General features: G+C 46.2%; 1 protein-coding gene and 1 non-coding gene across 3 annotated transcripts in view; both read left to right on the top strand.

Annotated features, from left to right (window-relative positions):
* MTARC1 (mitochondrial amidoxime reducing component 1) overlaps positions 1-11,070 on the top strand; it is a 40,502-nt gene extending 29,432 nt beyond the window's left edge. The window contains exon 7 of one of the 2 annotated variants that reach the window (XM_053209328.1): positions 10,491-11,070. In XM_053209328.1, coding sequence (XP_053065303.1) covers positions 10,491-10,518 — 28 coding nt within the window. In that variant the 3' untranslated portion in view covers positions 10,519-11,070. Of the gene's footprint in view, positions 1-2,578; positions 4,332-10,490 lie in introns of those variants that run through there. The other variant, XM_053209329.1, reaches the window with a different exon arrangement.
* Positions 6,378-6,498, top strand: LOC113603997 (U6atac minor spliceosomal RNA). Its single transcript, XR_003425815.1, has one exon. It is a non-coding gene; the product is annotated as a U6atac minor spliceosomal RNA (small nuclear RNA).
* Positions 11,071-22,575: the final 11,505 nt, after the last annotated feature.

Genomic DNA, 22,575 nt, shown 5'->3' with positions numbered 1-22,575 from the left:
ACAATTGAATTCTGTGTGGATTATGGTCACCTGGCAATGACCGAGGAGTACTTCAGATAAAACCATTTCCCCTTCTTCCCTTAGAAGAATCTTCTCTTCTGAATCTGCTGTAGTCCTTGTTAGCACCACACAATGGGCTTTTGAATCATGATTTTGCCTGGTTAACCTCCCTGGGATTGGGGATTGAATTCTTTTCTTTCTTTCTTCCTTTCTTTCTTCCTTTCTTCCTTTCTTCCTTTCTTCTTTCTTTCTTCTTTCCTTTCCTTCCTTCCTTCTTTCTTTCCTTCCCTCTTCCTTTCTTTTCTTTCTTTCTTTCTTTCTTTCTTTCTTTCTTTCTTTTCTTTCGGTTTATTTTTATGTATTGTGAGAGAGAGATAGAAAGCAGGGGAGGGGCAGAAACAGAGAGAGGGACACAGAAACCCAAGCAGGCTCTGCATTGTCAGCACAGAGCCCAACTCGGGGTTCGAACTCACAAAAAACATGAGGTCATGACGAGCCGAAGTCAAGAGTTGGATGCTTAACTGACTGAGCCACCCAGGCACCCCGTGGGACTGAATTATTTTCTCAATTTCGTGGTGTGGAGATAGTTCCGTGATAACCTCCTGTGTGGCTTAAACATTTGATTCATTTAGAAAGTGAGGCACGGATACCCATGTTCATAGCAACACTATTCACAATAGCCAATGGGTGGAAACCACCCAAGGGTCTGCCGATGGCCGAATGGGTAAATAAAATGTAGTGTATGTCCAGAGTGGAATGTTATGCAGCCTTAAAAAGGAAGGAAGTTCTGACAGGTGTCACAGCATGGACGAAGCTGGAAGACATTATGCTAAGTGAAATAAGTCACCAAGCCAGTCACCCAAGGGCCCAAACTGCACGATTCCGGTTGTAAGAGGTAGCTAGCGTCTCGGAGGCAGACAGTAGGACGGTGGCTTCCAGGAAGCAGGGGAGGGGGTGGGGGTGGGGACAGCGATTCAGTTTTGCAGGAGGAAAGAGTTCTGGGGATGGGAGTGGTGGTCGTTGTATAGTTGTGTGAACGTACTTCATACCACTGAACTGTATACCTCACAGTGGCTAAGAGAGTACATTTTAAGTTATGTGTATTGTGCCACAGTAAAAAAAAAAAAGAGTAATAGAAAAATTCGGGCTCATCAGAGAGTTGGAGCTGATTTAATCCAAACTGAAAGGCCTCTTTTCTGGAAACAGCCCAACGCTAGCCACTGAGGACCCCCCACCCTCATCCAGAACATCAGAACTCCCCTCGCTGAGAATAAGGAGAATAAGAAATTGACACATAATGGCTTTAACCTCAGTCTTGATGGAGGGTGACATAATTTAACTTTAGACTTTACTTTTTTGTCTTAATTTCTTTGGAGCTTAACTTGTAAGGGGATTTAATTTTGAGCTTCAGACTCTCTGGTAATATATATATATATATATATATATATATATATATATATATATATTTAAAGGTTTATTTATTTTTGAGAGAGAGAGAGGGAGCATGCGCGCAAGTGAGCAGGGGAGGGTCAGAGAGAGAGGGAGACACAGAATCCGAAACAGGCTCCAGGCTCTGAGCTGTCAGCACAGAGCCCGATGCAGGGCTTGAACCCACAAGCTGTGAGATCATGACCTAAGCTTAAGTCGGACACTTAATGGACTGAGCCACCCAGCACCCCGTAATTTAATATTTTGAGAGAAGTTCAAATGCAGAACATCTTATTGTTGGCATTTTATTTTTGGGGTGCCTTCATGATGTCATTGGATTAAACTGCATCATTTCTAATAGGTTACGTTGGTCGAGGAGGCTGAAGATAAACTGAGATGGAAAATAGAAGAGAATCTATATTTTCTGTCTTGACTACAGAAAGGCCTTGAAGAACACAATGTCCTGTATTGACCCATCTCAGAATCTTATGGGGGCAAAAACCCACACTGTTTGCCCAGGAAGATCTATGATGGAGCTGTGGCTGGTCTTAGGGGTGCTGAAGGGTACTGTCCCACTTCTGGATGGCCAGAGGCATTGTGGGTAGACACGGTGGGTCCAAAGAACAAAAAAATGGAAGAATTTCGGGGCAGAGGTGGCAACTTCCTTGTAATAAACTGCTTCAGTATTACAATCACACTTACCCTTAATGTACCCCAAGGAAGGGATGTTAATTAGTCTTGGCCTCTCTCTGCCTCCTCACATCCCCTTACTCAGGAGAGATCTGATTGGGGGACCTGGGAGCCGCAGTTGAGCTCTGCCCCCCGCCCCTCTTCCACCTTTCTTCTTGGGCTCTGCTCATCTTCAAGGTGCGGGGTCCCGGGTGTCTTTGGGCCAGGTGGTGAGCTTGGCAGAAAAGCCCTGCCCTTATTGGAAGAAACCCTGTAGCTTTGTCTAGTGCTGCCTGAGGCTGGATGGATGAATTCAACCCCGGGATCCAGTGGGAGAAACTCCATTGCTTCTATAATTCTGAAGCACGTCCTTGCCAAGCGAACTTTTATCAGTAATAAAACAGACACTGTGATCTAAAACGAGAGGATTTTTAAAAATCTAACCCATGTCCACCTTCTCGGTATGCCTTCATGTGTGTAGCATGTCATGAAGTCTGCAGAGCCCTGTCACCCGTACATGCTGTTTGACCTTCCGATGATCCAGGAAGGTCGGGTGGATGTGAAAGCTTTCTGTGAGCTCCTTCGGTACTGTAACCACACTTTCCCTACCCACCTCAGTCGTGTCTGTGAGGTTTGAAGACGTTAAGGGACTAGCCTATGTTGTAGGCGAGTACAATTAGATTACTAGAATTAGATTATTAGGTTGATGGAAGTCGATGATTAGCTATGATTACTCACGCCTTCTGGCTTCTGGAAGTGTGCTGCTAAAGAATCAGTTGGCAAGAATTATTTCAAAGAGTGGTAGTATCTTCAACTGGAAACTGGTTTAATCCTATAATCAATCTCGTTTTGAAACGTTTGCTTATGACTTAATGAAGGGACCTTTAAGATCAGTGTATGTAAGTCGCAGCATGTCTGTGACTCACGTGGGAACCCTGGGTCAAGTGGATATTCCTGTATCTGACATGTAGGTGTCCTGATGTGGGTCTGCAGTGGGACTTAGGAAGTCCCATTTTTATAAAAACCCAACTGTCCTCAACTCTTACCTGATTTTCTGTAGACCAAGTTCTTACAATCCTCACTCTACTTTAGTGCTGATGTTCTCCTTAATGGTGGCTAAAGAAACACTGGAGTAACAGATCCCAGCTTTCTTTGAAACATGGAACTCACTAAATACGTATAGTGCAACATGGACGCACACAGTTTGGATGATGGGTTTATACTCATCCAAACACACAGAGGCGCCTCCAGCCCTCAGGGGGCCAGAGTCCCCCTTCTGGAGGCAGTGGAGGACCATCTGTGCCCTGACAGAGAGTAGAGCTCTGAAGCCACCAAACCTATGACCCAAGCCTCCGAGCAGTTGAGTTCACTGCCATGTCATTAACTACTCCTGAATTAATTTGCCAGGAAGGGGCAATGCTTGAGGTTTAAGAGTTGTTTACAAGTTGGGCAACAAACGCCATGTGCATGTGTTGGGGGGGGGGGGGAAGAAATGAGAAAGTATGCTTTGTAAGAATATTTGCTTCTTTTTTAAATCAATTGATGCCTTTCAATGAATCAACACATAAGAAGGAGGACCAAAATGCTAATAACATAAAGAGTATGGGAGCCGGTGGTATGGGTTTAAAAAATGTTCAAACACAAGGTAAGGATGGGGCGCCTGGGTGGCTCAATCGGTTAAGCGTCCGACTTCAGCTCAGGTCGTGATCTCATGGTTTGTGAGCCCGAGCCCTGTGTCGGGCTCTGTGTTGACAGCTTAGAGCCTGGAGCCTGCTTGGGGTTCTGTGTCTCCCTCTCTCTCTGCCCCTTCCCCCCTCAAAAAAAAATAAACGTTAAAAAAAAAAAAGACAAGGTAAGGATAAGTAATGGATGGGTAATTGCTACATTCTCGAAGGGCGCAGGGAGACGCTGTGTGCCTACTGGTTTTTCTCTTTCTACCTCCCAGCCAAGCTTTGGAGGAAACCCTTTTCGTGTGAACTGGAAAAGATGAATTTCAAGCTTCATTGAGAGCTCTAAAACCTTAAATCCTTCTTGAAAATAACCTGCCTCTCAGGAATTTTTGGTCCCCTCAAATTATAAAGCTTTTCCTTGGGCTGTGGAATGGCTGCATTATTAACTGTGATTACTTAAGTCTCTGAATAGAAGGATGTAATAAATCTGAAAGTATTTGTTCTGGTTTGTGACTAAGCAAAACTGTATAATATTAAATCAGATGTTGTTATAAACATATGAAATGGCACATTTTTTTCCAACTTGGGGCATTGTGGTACAAAGCTTCTGAGAACCTAAAAAAAAAAAAAAGAAAGAAATGTTTTTACATTCTTGGGTACTGAGACTGGTTTCTGCTGGGTTTTCTTCCTTCTGAGCATGAATGCTAAATACGAGTGCTTCTGTTTAGATCTCTGTGTTTTCCCAGTGAGTTAGCGAGGTTGAGTCGAGGTGTTCTTCCTTCTTTGCAAGCTCTTCTCTGGGGCAGAACTGGTGACCCAGATCGTGTGTGTGTGTGTGTGTGAGTCTGTTTGTGTGTCCATGTGTGCCTGTCGGGTGGAGAAATGAATGCAGCCGAGTACCCTGGAATGTTCGGGTTGGAAGGGCTCTTAGGCACGAGCTAGATCACCAGCCTCCTCATTACCTAGGACATGTTTTCAAACTTAGGTTCAAATGCGTGTGGGAGAGAAAGCCATACGAATCTGGGGGTGGGGAGGAATTACGAAATCCAAGGCCAGGTTTCTAGGTTAGGCTCGGAGGCCTCTAGCTTTGTTAGGGAACAAGAGGCTTGTCAGCTACATGACGAAACTGCAGCCGTCCCTGGGGGTCATCCCCAGCCCTGGGCAATGACAGAGAATCGTGACCCTGGGGAAAGCTCCACGTTTGCCTCTGGACAGCGGTCATGCTGGCCTTCAGTTTCCACTGCAAAGTAGTGGTGCCCGTGTGTGGCATTCACCATCATGAGAAAAGAACCACAAAGAAGTCAACATATGGAGCGTTAAAAAGTGATCACAAGGGGTGCCTGGGTGGCTCAGTCGGTCACGCGTCCGACTTCGGCTCAGGGCATGATCTCACGGTCCGTGAGTTCGAGCCCCGCGTCGGGCTCCGTGCTGTCAGCACAGAGTCGTCTTCGGACCCTCTGTCTCCCTCTCTCTCTGCCCCTCCCCTGCTCGTGCTCTGTCTCTGTCTCACAAAAATAAATAAACATTTAAAAAAGTTTTTCAATTACAGTTTTTCTTGTGTTGGCACCTATGGGTAATTTTTCTATTATTTTTCACAATTAGGATAATACATTTACGTTAAAAATAGAACTATAGCCTCAGAATACTTGTGCACTTAATAATCACCTTTTACAAAGATGATTTAGGATAGTAATAGCGTTCTACAAATTATTTAGAGCTGCACTGTCCAGATGGTAGCCATTAGGGGCTATTGACATGTGGCTGGTCCAAACTGAGATACGTTGTACATGTAACGTACATACAGGATTTCAAAGACTTGGCAAAAACGAAGGAGTATAAGGTATCTCAGCAATCGTTCTTAAAATGATTACATGTTGAAGTGATAACAATTTGGATAAATTGGATTAAGTAAATCATTGGAATTCATTTCATCTGTTTCTTTTTTTCTTTTTTAAATTTAAAAAAATTATTTGTTTTATAAAATACAATATTTTCTGATGTTTATTTATTTTTGAGAGAGACCGAGTGCGAGTGGGGGAGGGGCAGAGAGAGAATCACAGAATCCGGAGCAGGCCTCAGGCTCTGAGCTGTCAGCACAGAGACCGATGTGGGTCTCGAACTCACAAACCTCGAGATTGTGACCTGAGCCACAGTCGGATGTTTAACTGAATGAACCATCCAGATGCCCCTAATTTTTTTTTTTTTGATGTTTACTTATTTTTGAGAGAGAGAGAGAGAGAGAGAGAGAGAGAGAGCATGAGCGGGGGAGGGGCAGAGAGAGAGACACACACAGAATCCAAAGCAGGCTCCAGGCTCTGAGCTGTCAGCACAGAGCCTGATGCAGGGCTTGAACTCACAGACTGAGAGATCATGACCTGAGCCGAAGTCGGACGCCTAACCGACTGAGCCACCCAGGCGCCCCTCATCTGTTTCTTTTTAATGTGGCTACTAGAAAATCTATTTATTTATTTACTTATGTATTTATCCTTAAGTAATCTCTACGCCCAACTTGGGGCTTGAACTTACAGCCCTGAGATCGAGAGTTGAATGCTCTACCGAGGGAGCCAGCCAAGCGCCCTGCTACTAGGAAATTTAAAATGACATATGTAGATGTTGCATGGAGGAGAGAAGGTTAGCATCCCCTTTGACAAGGATAGAAGAGGGGGTCTGTGCAGCACACATATAGTTACAACACACTGCCACCTACTTGATGGCATCTAAACGTGGTTTTGAGAAAAGGAGAGTGACCCCTGAGTGGGTACCAGGTATCCTTTTGGGGTAACAAACATGTTCTGAATAAACAGTGGCGTTGGTTCCATAATAGCGTGAATGTCTTAAGTGTCACTAATGATAAATTTTATGCTCGGTGTATTTTACCACCATAAAAAATCGCATATGTGTCTCCCGTTACACTTCTGTTTTCAACGTTTGCTTCAAGCGGAGAGGTGGGGGTGTGGCTTTGCTGAAAACAGCGTCTCTAGAAATAGAGAAAAAGGTGGAGAGAGGCAAGGACGGGCTGACGTCTGGTGGGAGCGGTTGGAATGATTTTCTTCCGGGGCCCCTATGTCCTCATACTGCCTTCCTCTTATCTCACTCCACGTCCCTCCCACTTGGCCTTCTGCCCGCTGCGGGGGGTTTCTCTCTGAGATGACTCTTTCCCTAAAATTCCTCACAGTTTATGTGGCGTTAAGGAGTTAGGAATCTTGATGGTTGGAAATAGAAGACAGCACCCAGCTCGGGCTCAGCCCCTGCCTCCCAGATATTGCTGATGAAGAGAAAAAATAAAATCTTTTCTGTGCACTTCTGGGATCCAGCTTCTTCAGAGGGAATCCCATGAGGCGAACTGAGTGTGGTGTTGGAAGCCGGGACAGTGGTTGAGGGGGGTGGGGGCTGGGGGTCGGGAGGAGGTGGGTGGTGGTGAGGTTGGGGCCTAATAAAGGGCTGTGGGACATACTCTGTTATGGGTCTGGTCGCTGATGATCTCAGTGTCTCCATCTTGTGAAACTCTGTGGGGCTTGGGGCTGGGGTACTTTTCCGAACGCCCCGAATGCACATCCATAAAAGGTTAAAAAGCCAACAACACATCACCCTGTGAGGTGCACGCTCTTTTGAGTGGAAAGCTGACAGCTCTGGAGAGGGTGAATGCACGTTTCGTGAGCATGGCCGCCAGGGACTTGGCTTGACAAGGGCCGTCGGCAGAGGCCCAGAGGAGGGGGCCTTTGGAGGTCCTTCCCCGGTCTAGAGACCTGTGAGTGACCTCAGAAAATTCACCTTGGTACTTTCGGGGCGCCTGGGTGGCGCAGTCGGTTAAGCGTCCGACTTCAGCTCAGGTCACGATCTCGCGGTCCGGGGAGTTCGAGCCCCGCGTCGGGCTCCGGGCTGATGGCTCAGAGTCTGGAGCCCGCTTCCGATTCTGTGTCTCCCTCTCTCTCTGCCCCTCCCCCGTTCATGCTCTGTCTCTCTCTGTCCCAAAAATAAATAAACGTTGAAAAAAAAATGAAAAAAAAAAAAAAAGAAAATTCACCTTGGTACTTTATTTCCTGTCTCTCCATCTGGGGTCATCCAGGCCCTCAGAGACCAGGGCGGAGGGGTGTCAAGGGTGAGGTGTCGCTGACCCAAGAGGCGGGCTGAGCTGTTGGTGTAGGTGAGAACTCTGAGGACGGTCGCGTTCGGAGGGACAGTCCCGGGGTGAGCGGGGCCCTGGCTGCAGTATCACCCACTGAAATCCTGGGTGGTGGTAAATCCCGCCCTCAGCCAAGTCTGGAGAGGAGATGCCGGGGAGCGGGGGGGGGGGGGGGGCGGGAGTTCTAATGGGGGAGCTCGTTAGCCAGATAGCGGCTGGGGAGAGGCACCGGGGACGTGGGTTGGAGGAGAATAAGCGGAAGCGGGGAAGGAAAAATAAATAAATGAGATAAGCAGCTTCATCTGCTTTCTCCCTTACTACTCTTTGATTCTGTGCTGGGGACTGCAATCCCCACCCCCCCCCCCCCCCCCCGCCCCCGCCGCCCCCCCATCTCCTCTCCTGGAGAAAACAGCCTGGAGACTGATTTTGCAAACCAGGCCCGGCTCCTCCCTCCTTGCCCTGCACCCACCCCGACGCAGTGAACTTCCCGGGCTGGACGGGCTTCCCAGAGCCACCCCCCTCACCGGGGCAGGGGCTTCACAAACTCGGCCCCCGGCCCCCCACCTCTGAAGTGCAAAGAACACAAGGCTATACGCGCAGGGGGACCCCCTCCCCACTCTCCCCTGCACCAGGGACACCAAATGCTGGGGTCACCACGAGGTAGCCAGGTCAAGAGAGCTTAGTAACAAGGTCGTTTGCCTGTGGGGAGGTTTCCCTTGCGTTGGAGCACAGCCGGGAGTCGTCGGACTGGCCCCCTGCGGAAGCGCTCATGTCCAGGGGTCCACCTGCCTGCTGGAACAGAAGGCTCCAGGTCCCAACATCATCATCGTCCGCTTTCCCTGGAAGAAACTCTGGCCCTCATGTGACAGGCAAGAGGGAACGGGCAAGTGGCCAGGAGAGCAGCCCGACCACGCTCCAGCTCTGGTTCCACTGAATGTGTGACCAGGGCTTTGCCGACCTCTGTGCAGACATCCATAGTAGAGGCATATGTTGAGGGGAGGAACAGAGAGAGAAGGAGACGCGGAAGCTGAAGCAGGCTCCAGGCTCCGAGCTGTCAGCACAGAGCCTGACGTAGGGCTCGAACTCGTGGACCGTGAGATCACGACCCGAGCTGAAGTCGACGCTTGACCAACTGAGCCACCCAGGCGCCCCGAGACTCACTTCTTCTACAGCAACTGATGCCTTTAGAAGTTTTTCTTCGTTGCTTATTTGGACCCAGGCCAATGGACTCCCCCTTTTCTATACCCGCCTCCTCAAGCACACGCCTCGGTTTGGAGATGAGATGTGCCAGGGAACATTTGAGAGGGGAAGGGAGGCCAGGGGCAGCCATGTTGAACACCCGTTTACTGCTTCGCTGCCTTCTGAGTGTTGTCCATGAGATTGTGAGGTCCTAGAGGTAAGGATGAGATCTTGAAGCCATTCACTAGATACTTATGGAGAACCTACTATGGGTGAGGCACCATTAGTCATGAGCAAGACAGACACAGGCATTGCAGTCATTAATGGAACTGGCTGTGCAGTAAGGGAGCCTGGCATTAACCAACGAATGACACAGGTAATTAATTGCAAGTGTGATGAGTGCTCTGAAGGGGGAAATGCAGGGTGCCAAGGGGGTGTTTTAGTTGAGTCCTGAAGAATAATGGCCTCAGCCCAGGGAAGGGTGTGGCAGAGGTTAGGGCCAGACGTCGGGAAAAGCATTTCCAGCAAACAGTCCATATGTCCGTATTCCTCCAAGAGAAGGGTGTAACGCCATAGTCTGCCTCTCCCCATCCGACCCCCAGCCTCTCATCTTGACACCTCCGGAAGTCTGCGAATGTAGTTTCTTGACTGGACACAGAGAGTCTGTGCTTAATTATGAAACCATCCCAATTTGTCCACTTTCCTATTATCCACATAAAACTTGCCTGTTCCATGGGGCACCGGGGTGGCTCGGTCGGTTGAGCGTCTGATTTTGGCTCAGGTCATGATCTAGCGGTCCGTGAGTTCGAGCCCCGCATCGGGCTCTGGGCTGATGGCTCGGGGCCTGGAGCCCGCTTCGGATTCTGTGTCTCCCTCTCTCTCTGCCCCTCTCCTGCTTGTGCACGCTCTCTCTCTCTCAAAAGTAAGTAATAAACATGAAAAAAAAAAAACACTACACTTGCCTGTTCCTTTTTGCTGTCCCCTCTCAACCCCTTACATAAGTGACCGAAAGAGAAACCCGAAGAAAACACACACTCCCGGAGTTGATTATAGTTATTATGACCCAGACAGACTTGAAGACTAGAATTTAATGGAGTTTTTTCTCACATTCCCTGGGGGATTTGAAGGGCTTCCCCTGCCCCCCTCCCTCCCCCCTCCCCCCGCCACTGGCCATTGAAGTGGACGATAAAAACACATTCCTTTCTTAAAAAAAAAGAAAAGACCTTCTGAATTCAGAGTTGATTATCCTAAAAGCAGAGCACTTGTTCCATATTTTCGTCTCTGTGAACCTATCTCTTCCCTCTCCTCCCCTTTTGATGTATTTCTCTGGTGGGGTAATAAGCAAAAGAGAGAAGTTTGGTTTTAGTCTCGGCTCTTAACCTTGCCGTGTGACCCTGGCTAACCCACTTTTCCTGTCTCAGCCTCAGTTTCTTCAAAGGCAAAACGTGAGGACGGATCACAGGACCCCGGTTTCTTTGGAGCGCTAACACTCCTCGTCTCTCCTGGGAGAACCTCAACAGAGAAGCAATTCAACCAGCAGCTCCCAGCCCCATCCTGAGAAGTCAGCATCGACTGAAAATCTCCTTTCTCAGGAGGGAAACTGGAGGCGAGGCCTTCCTTGTCCTCAAAGGTCACGTAGGCGGAGCCAATGTAAGTGTTAGCAAAGGGTGAGCTGCCCTCTCTCCAGCTTGCCTTGTCCCCACATCCACCTGTCTGCACTTCTACGGGCCTTTGGGACTCCAGAAATCTTTCCTTAGGTCCCCCAGCTATACCTACTGCTCCCCACATGCATTTCCACCGTTGTGACCGTCCAGACCAAGATTGAAACACCTCCAGGATCCTCGTCGGTGACACAAATGAGAGAAGACGTCTGGGTGAGGCGCGCAAGTCCACCCAGTATGACAGGTAGGGACACAATCACCTCTGGGCCTGCGCTCCATTGAAAGGGATCTAAGTTCCACATAGCTCGGACCAGGTGGCATCATTCTGGAATAAGCATGCACTGTTGCCAGAGAGTCCGCTGGTCTTTCAAGAGAATCGATATGTATGTATATCTTCTTTAATTTTATTTTTTATTTTTTAAAATTCACATCCAAATTAGCATATCGTGCAACAATGATTTCAGGAGTAGATTCCTTACTGCCTCTTATCCATTTAGCACCCCCCCCCCACAACCCCTCCCGCAGCCCTCAGTGGGTTCTCCATATTTATGAGTAAGAGAATGGATATTTTTAAGTCAAATGTGGCTCAGTTTCTAAAAATCACGACGTGGGCCAAAGACAAAAGTCCGTGGATCAGATTTAACCTGTGGCTGCTGGTTTTGCTACCTGTGTGTGTAGACACAGTATTCGGTCCTTTATACATTCTACCTGGTGTTTGCAAAACCTGTAATGCTTCTCTGTGTGCTCATTCATTTAATAAGTAGTTGCCACCGACTGTGAGCTGGTCCTGTGGAGGACGCCGGGGAGAGTAGGTGACTAAAATGCAACTCACTGGAAGTTTGGGACAGCAGTGCGAGCTGGAGCTGGGCCCGAGCTGGTCCACCGATTATTGCGTATCATTCGGGGCTGTGAGCAAAGGAGGGTCTTCTTGTGTTCTACTCCGTCTCTCTCAGCCACCGCTTTAGAAACACTTCGGTCCTGGGGCGCCCGGGAGGCTCAGTTAAGCGTCTGACTTCGACTCCGGTCACGATCTCACGGTCTGTGGGTTCAAGCCCCGCACGGGCTCTGCACTCTCATTGCAGAGCCCTACTTCAGAACTTCTGTCTTCCTCTCTCTCTCTCTCTGCCCCTCCCTCGCTCTCTCGCTCTCTCAAAAAATAAATAAATGAACATTAAAAAAAAAGAAGAAAGAAACACTTGGGTCCAAAAACAAACAAACAAACAAACAAACCAAATGCAAGGACGGCCTGGGTGGATCAGTCAGTTAAGAGTCTGAGTCTTGATTTCAGCTCAGGTCAGGATCTCACGGGTTTGCGAGTTCCAGCCCCAAGTCGGGCTCTGAGCGGGCAGTGCAGAACCTGCTTGGGATTCTCTCTCCCTCTCACTCTGCCTCTCCTTTCCCTCCCACCCCCCCCCCCCCCACTGCTCTCAAAATAAACATAAATACACTGTAAAACCAAACCAAAACAAATTAACAACAACAAAAAGGCAAATGTGAATTGTTTCGAATTAGGCTACTTTATTTCTACCTTTTACCCATCACCCCCATTGCCTTCCCCCAAATGTGAAGAAGCAAAACCATGGAAACAAATAAGAAAAAAAAAATTTATCTCTGAAAACCAAGGTCAGCCATTCATTCAGGATGAGAAACCTAATTCCATTTAACAGGTGAGAGCTTTATTTCTTATTTTTAAAAAAGTGTTTTATTTATTTATTTTGAGAGAGAGAGAGAGAGAGAGAGAGAGAGAGAATCCCAAGCAGGCTTTCTGCTCTCAGCACAGAGCCTGATGCAGGGCTCAATCTCACCAACTGTGAGCTCATGGCCTGAGCCAAGATCAAGAGTCTGGATGCTTAACCAACCAAGCCACCCAGATGGCTTTAAAAGGGAGCTTTTAAAGCTCTTGAACAGATGGGAGTTTTAAAAGGCAGATTTTAGGGGTGCCTGGATGGCTCAGTTGGTGAAGCATCCAACTTTAGCACAGGTCAGGATCTTGTGGTTTGTGGGTTAGAGCCCCACGTCGGGCTCTGTGCGAAAGGTGCTTTGGATCCCCTTTCCTCCTGTCTTTCTGCCCCTCCCTCACTCACACGCTCTTTCTCCCTCAAAAATAAATAAACATTTAAAATAAAATAAAGGGCAGATTTAAACAATCATTATTGGTAGAAAAACCATCAGTGAGGAGTCGGATCACCCGGCTTCCTGTCCACCTCTGCAACTGTGAGATCTTAAGCGAATGACTGACTCCATCGAGGCCTCAGTCTCCCCCTACCCCTGTAAAATGAGTTCTTTCTGACTTTCGCCATCTGAGTGAGTCCTGGCAACCTGGTGGAAGGAAAACCTAAAGAAGGTATGTGGCCAAACCTACACCTGCCTCCTTCTACAAGAATGGCCAGAGCTCTGCTCTGCACAGAACAGAACGAGGGAAGGTGCAGTGGAAATCTCATGCCCTCCCCTCTTCCTCAAGAACGGAGAGACCGATTAACGCATGTTGAGGTGCAACATAAAACGCAGACCGGGGGGTGCCTGGGTGACTCAGTTGGTTGAGCATCTGACTCTTGATTGCGGCTCAGGTCACGGTCCCAGGGTCAAGCCCTGAGTCGGGCTCTGCACTGAGCTTGGAGCCTGCTTAGGATTCTCTCTCTTCCTCTGTCCCTCTCCCCCACTCTCTTTAAAATAAAATTAAAAAAAAAAATAAAAGAACAAACAGACCACACCAGAGTCCAGCTGAAGCTCTTAATAGCACTTTGATACTTGGCATATTTGTTTTTTAAAAAAAAAATTTATGTTTATTTATTTTGACGGACAGGAAAGGAGAGACAAAGTGCAAGCAGGGGAGGGGCAGAGAGAGAAGGAGACACAGAATCCGAAGCAGGCTCCAGGCTCCGAGCTGTCAGCACAGAGCACGATGTGGGTCTCAAACTCACAAACTGTGAGATCGTGACCTGAGCTGAAGTCAGACGCTTAATTGACTGAGCCACCCAGGCGCCCCTTGGCATATTTATTTGGATTTTATTAGTTTTTTCAGGCTGAAGCTCTGCACCTCTCCATTCATCCAGGAGCATTCTCTAACTGGGGCTTTGGGGCTATCCATCAAGAAAAAGAGAGCAGGGGAGCAACGGGAAGTTTGGATGAAGAACTGAGAAACGCTTCCTTGGGGGAAGGGGAAATCTGGTGCCATCAATAATGCCGAGTCTATAAAATCATTTTCCTCTGGGGTTAAGAGCTTGCTGCATGTACTATATTTATCAGTCAGTGAATCTCATTAACTGCCTTGTTGAGAATTTCCACTTCCTATAGCTGACTCTGTTTGGCCCATGACCTGTCATATTTCTCCCATGGCTACTATGTTGAGTTGCAACTCTGAGAACTCATTTACCAGAAACAAAGCACAAATCCCCAACCAAACAAAACGTGGTAAATGACACGTTTCTTAAACATCTGAAAAGGGTTAAGTGTTAAGCAAGTTGCTGATGAGGCTTTCACGCCTTTTAAAGAAATCTCTCACCATCAGGGGTTTTCTAAACAAGGTGGAAATTAAACACACTGAGAGCTTCCGGTTCCACAAAAGATGGTCACCTAGCACAGGGTGCTGGCTTCCTCCCAGAGCCCAGTCTTGGAGAAGTGAGAGGGAGTTGATGGATCCTGGAGCTTAAGAGAAGAGTCTAGGGATCATGGTGAGGGTGGGATACAGGAATGCAGAGTGGAAGGGGGCAAGGACAGGACATGGCGATTACCTCTAGGCGTCAACTTGACTGGGCCATGGGGTGCCCAGACACTTGGTCAAATGCTGTCCTGTGTCTGGATGAGACTAATATCTGAATCTGTAGATGACTAGGGAAGATTACCCTACCCATTGTGGATGAATCAAAGACATGAATGAAACAAAAAAGTCTGAGTTAGAGGACATCCCTTCTGCCTACTGCTGAGTGGGGACATCAGTGTTTTCTGGCCTTCAGACTTGAACTGAAATGTAGTTCTTTTCAGGTCTCGAGCCTGCCCACTTTTGGACTGAAGCTTACACCATTGGCTCTCCTGATTCTTAGGCCTTCAGACTTGGGCTAGATCAACACATTGGCTCTCCTGGATCCCTATCTTGTTGACTATAGGTCCTGGGACTTATTAAGCTCCATAATTGCAGGAGCCAATTCTTAGGCCTGATTCTTAGGCCTTCAGACTTGGGCTAGATCAACACATTGGCTCTCCTGGATCCCTATCTTGTTGATTATAGGTCCTGGGACTTATTAAGCTCCATAATTGCAGGAGCCAATTCCTTATAATCTATCTATTGATCGATTGATCACCTATTCATTCTGTTTCCCTGGAGAACCCTGACTAAGTCACAATAGTTGTGCCAGGAAAGTACTTTCCAGTTGGATTTTTTTCTCTCCTTCATGTTAACTTAGATGAATCACGTCCACCACATGGACCTTACAGAACAACAAAAAAAATTGTGTATCTCAAAGGCAGCAGAATATGATCCTAGCTTTTGCTTAGAAATGTTAGTGGAGGCTAGCTAGCCCCCTCTGAGTACTCCCTCACTAAAACATCCCTGCTGATGGTTTTGGGTTTGGTGATGACCACAAAGAAAGATCGTCTCTGAAAAAGAGCAGGTCCAGGGTCGAGGTTCTAGGCATTTCCTGAAGGGGTAGTTACATAGGTAATGATTATAGTGAAATTGTAGCATGGAGAGACTCTCCATCTCCCAACTCACTTGGATGTCATGAAGTCTAGGGCTTTTGGAGTGTCCAGTGGATTTAAATTCAGAAGAAAAAAAAAAAAAAGAGATCTCCAAGGAATACAAACATCATGAAAAAAAGGCCAAAAACTGAACAACATATACTAGAGGAAGCAGAATTAATGAAAAGGGAAGAATGGGAATGTAAAATAAACTTAATAAATATCTTCAAAGCCTTAATGAAGAATATTAAAAACATGAAGCAGGAATAATAACTTATGAATATGAGCCATATTTCCGTTTGGCAATCCTGAATATGAAAATAATAATAGTTGAAATAAAGAACTCAGGGGTTGAAAGTACTCCTCTTTTCTCCTTAATTTCTTGAAAACGTATGACTGTTTAAGCAAAAATAATAGTACTCTATTTGGGGATTTATAATATACAAGATACAATATATATATATAACAATAGCACAAAGGTTGGAAGTGGGTAAAAGGAACTATACTGTTGTGCTATCCTTATAGTTCATGTTATATTTTATATTAACTTATGTTTTCATATTAACTCTAATATGAAGGAACAGACAGATAAAAAAAAAAAATGGGAGAAACAAAAAACAGAGCAAATGGTAGACCTGCATCCAACACATCAGTAATTAAATCAAATGTAAATGGATCAATTTCACAGGAGAATTTGTGGGAATGGATTAAAAAAGCAAGACCAAACTACCTGCTGTCTATAAGAGAAGTACCTTAAATATAAGAACACAGATAGTTTGAAAGTAAAGAGCAGATGGTGATACACAATACAAACAATTCACATAAGAAAGTTTGAAGGACTGGGGCACCTGCATGGCTCAGTCAGTTGAGCTTCTGACTTCAGTTCAGGTCATGATCTCTCAGCTGGTGAGTTCGAGCCCTGCGTCAGGCTTGCTGCTGTCAGTGCAGAGCTTGCTTTGTATCCTCTGTCTCCCTCTCTCTGTCCCTCCCTCACTTGCTCTCTCTCAACAAGAAATAAACATTTAAAAAATAAAAACAAAAATAAAAAAGAGGAAGTTTGAGTGACCACATTAATATCAGGCACAATAGACTTCAAAGCAAGGCATAGTGTCAGAGATAAGAGAGGCATTTCATAATCACAAATGGCGAATTCATCAGGAAAACCTAACATTACCCAAAAGATGTGTGTGTGTGTGTGTGTGTGTGTGTGTGTGTGTGTGATAACAGACCTACAAAATACACTGAGCAAAAATCAATTGAACTAAAGGGAGAAATAAACAATCCCACAATCATAGTTAAAGATACTTTTACCTCTCAGAAGTTGATAGAACTATACAAAAAAATAATTAGGGATATGGAAGATCTGAATAATATTATCAACATATCTTGATCTAAATGACATTTATAGAACATTATAACTAACACCTGCAGATTTTGCATTCTTGTCACGTGCACATGGAACATTTACTAAGATAGACTACATGCTGGGCTGTATAATTAGTCTGAATACATTTCAAAAGATCGAAATCTTACAGAGTATGTTTTCTATAATTAGATTACAAATCATTATATAATATGTTACATATATACACATATATATAATTATATATTTACACACATATATAATTACATGTATATATACACACACTCACATATAATTACAGATAGATAGATAGATCCTCAAAGGAAAGGCTGATTCCAGGGCTAGGGGAGGAAATTTCTTTTTCTTTTTTAAATTTTTTTAATGTTTATTCATTTTTGAGAGACAGAATGTGAGTGGGGAGGGGCAGAGAGAGAGGGAGACACAGAATCCGAAGCAGGCTCCAGGCTCCCAGCTGTCAGCACAGAGCCCGATGCGGGCTTGAACCCATGAACCTCGAGATCATGACCTGAGCCAAAGTCCAATGCTTAACCGACTGAGCTACCCAGAGCCCTGAGGGCAGGAATTTCTAAGGTGAGTCCAGAGCATTTTGTTGTGCCAGAAAGTCAGGAAGTATTCAACCAATAATTGGGATATGTCAAAATGATATTGAAGCTAGTTTGAAGTGGCTATCACTAACGACATCTGTGACAATTTTATAATCAAAATAAGGAAAAACAGTAAAGGACTGAGCTCATTAAATACAATGAGAATCTACCAATCCATAGTGATACGAATAAACAAATGAATAATAAATAAATGTGGGTAAAAAGCAAGCTCTTTCTTATGATGGAAGGCACAGTGGAATTAGAAAATAATGGGGGCACCTGTGTGGCTCAGTTGGTTCAGCGTCTGTCTCTTGGTTTTGGCTCAGGTCATGATCTCACGGTTTGTGGGATCGAGCCCTGCATAAGATTCTGCACCGACAGTGTGGAGCCTGCTTGGGATTCTCTCTCCCTACCTCTCTTTCTCTGCTCCCCCCCTTCTCTTTCTCTCTCTCTCTCTCAAAATAAATAAATAAACTTAAAAAAAAATCTTAAAAAAAAAGAAAATACTCAGTGAATGCTAAAACTAATGACTGAAAGTTTGGAGAGGAACAGAATATTTACATGGTGTCAAAGGATCTTCAAATATATCACTTATTATTCAGGAAGGAAAAATGTGCTCCTGTTACAGTGGCACCACCTTATATCAAGAAACCTTAGACAAGCCCAGATTGAAGAACATTCTACAAAAGAACTGTTCTGCACTTTTCAAAATGTGAAGCTTGAGAAAAGGGCTGAAGAAATATTCCAAATAAAAGGAGATTAAAGAGGGGGTGCCTGGCTGGCTCGGTCAGTGAAGCATGGGACTTTTGACCTCGGGGTTGTGAGACCGAGTCCCATATTGGGTGTAGAGATTACGTTAAAAAAAGGAGATTAAAGAGACACAAAATGCATGACCCTGGACTGGGAAAGCATAATAACTTTATACCATTAGTGGGACAGCTGATGAAATTTGAATATGCACCCTGAATTATGCACTCAGTAACTAATATCCTGCTTTTGATAATAAAACTGTGATACCTATGAGCAAGTTCTTGCTCTCAAGGAAAAAGGCACTAAAAATATTTAGGGAAGGGGCGCCTGGGTGGCTCAGTCGGTTAAGCTTCTGACTTCGGCTCAGGTCACGATCTCACCTCGAGATCGTGACCTGAGCTGAAGTCGGCCGCTCAACCAACTGAGCCACCCAGGCGCCCCTCAAAATTAGAAATTCTTAACAAAATCTACGGAGAAAGAGTTGATTGTTTAGTAGGAGTAATTGAAATAGTGGAGAGCTCGAGGCAATCTCTGTCCATTCTTTTTTTTTTTTTAACATTTATTTATTTTTAAGAGAGAGAGAGAGAGAGAAAGACAGAGCTGTCAGCACAGAGCCCCGACATGGGGCTCGAACTCAGGAAAGGCGAGATCACGACCTGAGCGGAAGTCAGACACTTAACTAGCTGAGCCCCCCGGGCGCCCCTCATCTGTCCCTTCTTCAGGGAACAGATAAGTCTAAGATGCTATGTATACACAAACGGTGGAAGACAATGTGGTTGCCAGAATTAAAAATAGGTATACACGGGATGCGTGGGTGGCTCAGTTGGTGGAGCATCCAACTCTCCATCTCGCCTGGGGTCATGGTCTTAGGGTGGTGGGATCGTGTCCCGAGTCCGGCTCCGCACTGAGTGTGGAGCCTGCTTAGGATTCTCTCTCGCTGCCCCTCCTCCGCTCTCTCTCTTTCAAATTAAAAAAAACCAAAAAACCCAACATGTGTAGATGTACAACAACATGACTAGATTTTTATCATATACCGTCTCCTGATGAGAAACAGACTGAGGTCCGCGGTGAAAGTGAGAATCAAACACACATACACAGCGATAATACCGCGGTATTTACAGGTGCGCCCGGAATTAAGAACCTAAATTGGATACCCTGGGGCCGGTGAGGAGAGGGAGATGGGAGTCGGGCTGGAGGAGTAGGGGGAGGAGGTCACACAGTAAAAGGTAACTAAGGGAGGGGACTTGCAAGCACTGATGATGAGGGTGTGACACGCCGAGAAAGAAGTTTAGTTTCAATACCTGCCACTGTGTCCAACCAACTATCACGACAACAGCAGAACAAAGCAGAGGGTTGATGGAAGAAAGGAGAGGAAGTGCTGAGATGCCTCTTAGACTCAGTTTTGTTTTTTTTTTATTTTGAGAGAGAAAGAGAGTGTGTGAGCATGCAGGGGAGAGGCAGAGAGAGAGAGAGAGATGGAGAGAACCCCAAGTAGGCTCCGTGCTGTTACGGCAGAGCCCAGCAAGGGGTTCCGTTTCACAGAACCATGAGACCATGACCTGAGCCAAAATCAAGAGTCCGTCGCTTCACCGACTGAACCACCCAGGCGCCCCTAGACTCAGGTTTTTATTCGTTATTTTGTTCATACAACACATACTTACTGAGCACCAAGCACCTTGCCAGACGCTGGGTGAACGGTCCGGGTAAAGTAGGAACATTCTGGGCCCTCACTTTCCCGTCCAGGACACTAAGCCGGAGGAGTGAGCATTCATCACGCGCCGCCAGGGAAGGCCCAGGGTGGCACTGGAGAGGAAGGGGTCCGGAAGAACCGCTTTTGGCTGAGTCTACACTACTCCTTCTGCTTCTGGGACTGCATCACAGGAACCAACTTTCTCGTTCCCTCTCAGTTTATGCTTCCTTGCCCTCTGCGGTATTTCCTCTTAGTTCCTGGTGTCTATAATGAAGCATCAGTTTTGTTTTGATAAATTTGATCTCTGAAACGAGCCCCACGTCTGTTAAGAGCGATCTATAGAATCGCGAGGCCCGAGTTGGGTCTAAAATCCCCTTGAGGGGTGCCTGGGGGGCTCCGTCGGTTAAGCGTCCGACGTTGGCTCCGGTCATGATCATGCAGTTTGTGGGTTCGAGCCCCGCGTGGGGCTCTGTGCTGACAGCTGGGAGCCTAGCACCTGCTTCAGATGCTGTGTCTCCCTCTCTCTCTGCCCCTCCCCCACTCCCACCCTGTCTCTCTTTCTCTCTCAAAAATAAATAAACATTAAAAGAATTTAAAATCCGATGAGCCTCACGCTTTTTGTAGGTACCATTCATCTGCCCTCGTTACTGTCCTTTACTCTAGGGTCTGGGGGACCCATCAGGCCCTTTCTGTGAGAATCTAGGCTCTTTTCATTCTCCTCACCCCTAACACTCCGTTACAATGAGTTAATACTTAAACAAAGATGTTCTAACATGAAGTCTGGAATGATTTATGTGCGACCTCCGACCCTTGGTTTCTCCCGATGCCCGCAGTGACGTCTAATCGGCACCATTGTCCGTTTCAGTAGAAGAGAAAAGAACTGAAGCCTGTTTACAAATCTTAGCATGACTTACTATAGCGTTTTGTCACTCATAGCGGCTCAGGATGCAACGAATGAGAATTACATTTTCCCACAGACGGTCTAGGATGCAAAACACATTGTTCATACTTTTGAAAAAAAAAATGAAGGAATAATAAAAATAAGATATTGTGAGAGCTTTGAAGTGCTTCGGGGCACAATGGCAGGTTCCTTTGTTGAACAGCGGATTTTCCTAATGCCACTCAGCTAGATTCTTATCAAACACTTCTGAGCAGGAGACAATGAAAATGAGCCCGCGTGAATAAAAGAGCAGATGAGGAATGTGCTGTGATAAAGTCTGAAAGGAGGCGGGCAAGTGCCTGGGTCCTCATTGAAAACAAAGACCTGGAGGTGGGGAGAGACGCAGACTTTATCTTCAACGTTCTTTTTATAGCTCCGATGCAGAGCTGTTTTCCCTCGAAAATGAATGGAGTGCTGGGGAAAGCCGCGCGGCCTTGTTTCTTGGCCTTTTCCTTGTACCACACAGCCATTTGAATGAGTTATTTCTGAGTCACCCCACCGGGCAGGTCGTCATCAATATCCCCGCTTTAGAAGCAGAGCTTAAGCGATGCAGGGGTTGAGGAGTGACCCGGTAATGGGCCTTAAATATGTGCGGGTCATGTGGCTGAGGATGGGGAACAGCTGTCCTGGGTTCAGGGGAGAGGATGTGAGCAGAGCCTCAACAGGGAGGGAGGGATATGGAGGGAAAAGAGTTCTGGGTCTAGGGGGGGTCACGTTCCCTGTGAAATCGAGAAGCTTGGGGCGACCGGGTGGCTCAGTCGGTGGATTAAGCATCTGGGTCTGGTCCAGGTCACGATCTCACGGTTGGTTTGTGGGTTCAAGCCCCGCATTGGGATCCACGCTGACAGGGTGGAGACTGCTTGGGATTCTCTCTCTTTTGTTCTCCCTCCGCCCCATTCTCTCTCTCTCTCTCTTTCTCTCTCAGAATAAATAAACTTAAAAAAGAAAAAGAAGTCTTCTGGGGGCAGAGATCTGTCTCCCATCTCTTGGTTTGTACCGCCACAGCGCTTACTAGATATCTATTCTCAGAAACAGATGCCCGATTGGTTGATTCATGAATGGTATGGACAACTACTTATGTAGGGATCTTTCAACCAAGACTAGAGATGCATTGTTCTTGGCCGACTTGATCTACTGAGATGAAGGACCAAATGATCTTACAAAGTCACTACTGTTTCTTGGGTTCCATAGTTAGCTCTTATCTCATCCTGGCCTCTTTACTTCAATTGAAAATTTGATCAAGTCAATACTTCTTGGTCTTGTGCTACGTGGAAGGCAATGGGCAAAGCTTTGCGTGCACTGCGGAAATGAATTAGTCATGACTCGCGCCCTCAAAAAAGGAAAAGGTGGGATGGGAGAGAAAGAGATGTACATAACTTACTATACTACACCTGTTTCAGAATATGAGAAGTGGTATCTTAGCAATCAATCAAGGTTCATGAGATCATGGAATAGGAAATGATGCACTCAAGTCTGGGAACTGGGAAAGGAGTGACAATAATAACAAACTAACGTGCCTATGTGCTGGGCAAGTGCTAAGTGCTTTACTTGGGTTATTTTCTATATTTTGTTCACATATTTGTTTGTGTGTTTATTTATTTAGACAGAGCATGCGTGCACACGTGGAGAGGGGCCCAGCAGGGAGCCCGATGTGGGGCTTGATCCCACAACCCTAGGATCACAACCTGAGGCAAAATCAGGAGTCGGATGCTCTACAGACTGATCCCCCTAGGCCCCCCAGGATGATTTTCTTGAATGCTTACAATAACCAAATATAGTAAGTACTAATGCTGTTTTCATTTCATTCATGATGATATGGAAGC

The sequence above is a fragment of the Acinonyx jubatus genome, chromosome E4 (assembly GCF_027475565.1).
Source record: "Acinonyx jubatus isolate Ajub_Pintada_27869175 chromosome E4, VMU_Ajub_asm_v1.0, whole genome shotgun sequence".
Classification (NCBI taxonomy): domain Eukaryota; kingdom Metazoa; phylum Chordata; class Mammalia; order Carnivora; family Felidae; genus Acinonyx; species Acinonyx jubatus.
Note: the sequence above shows the minus strand (reverse complement) of the source record. Positions and strands in the feature narration are given on the sequence as shown.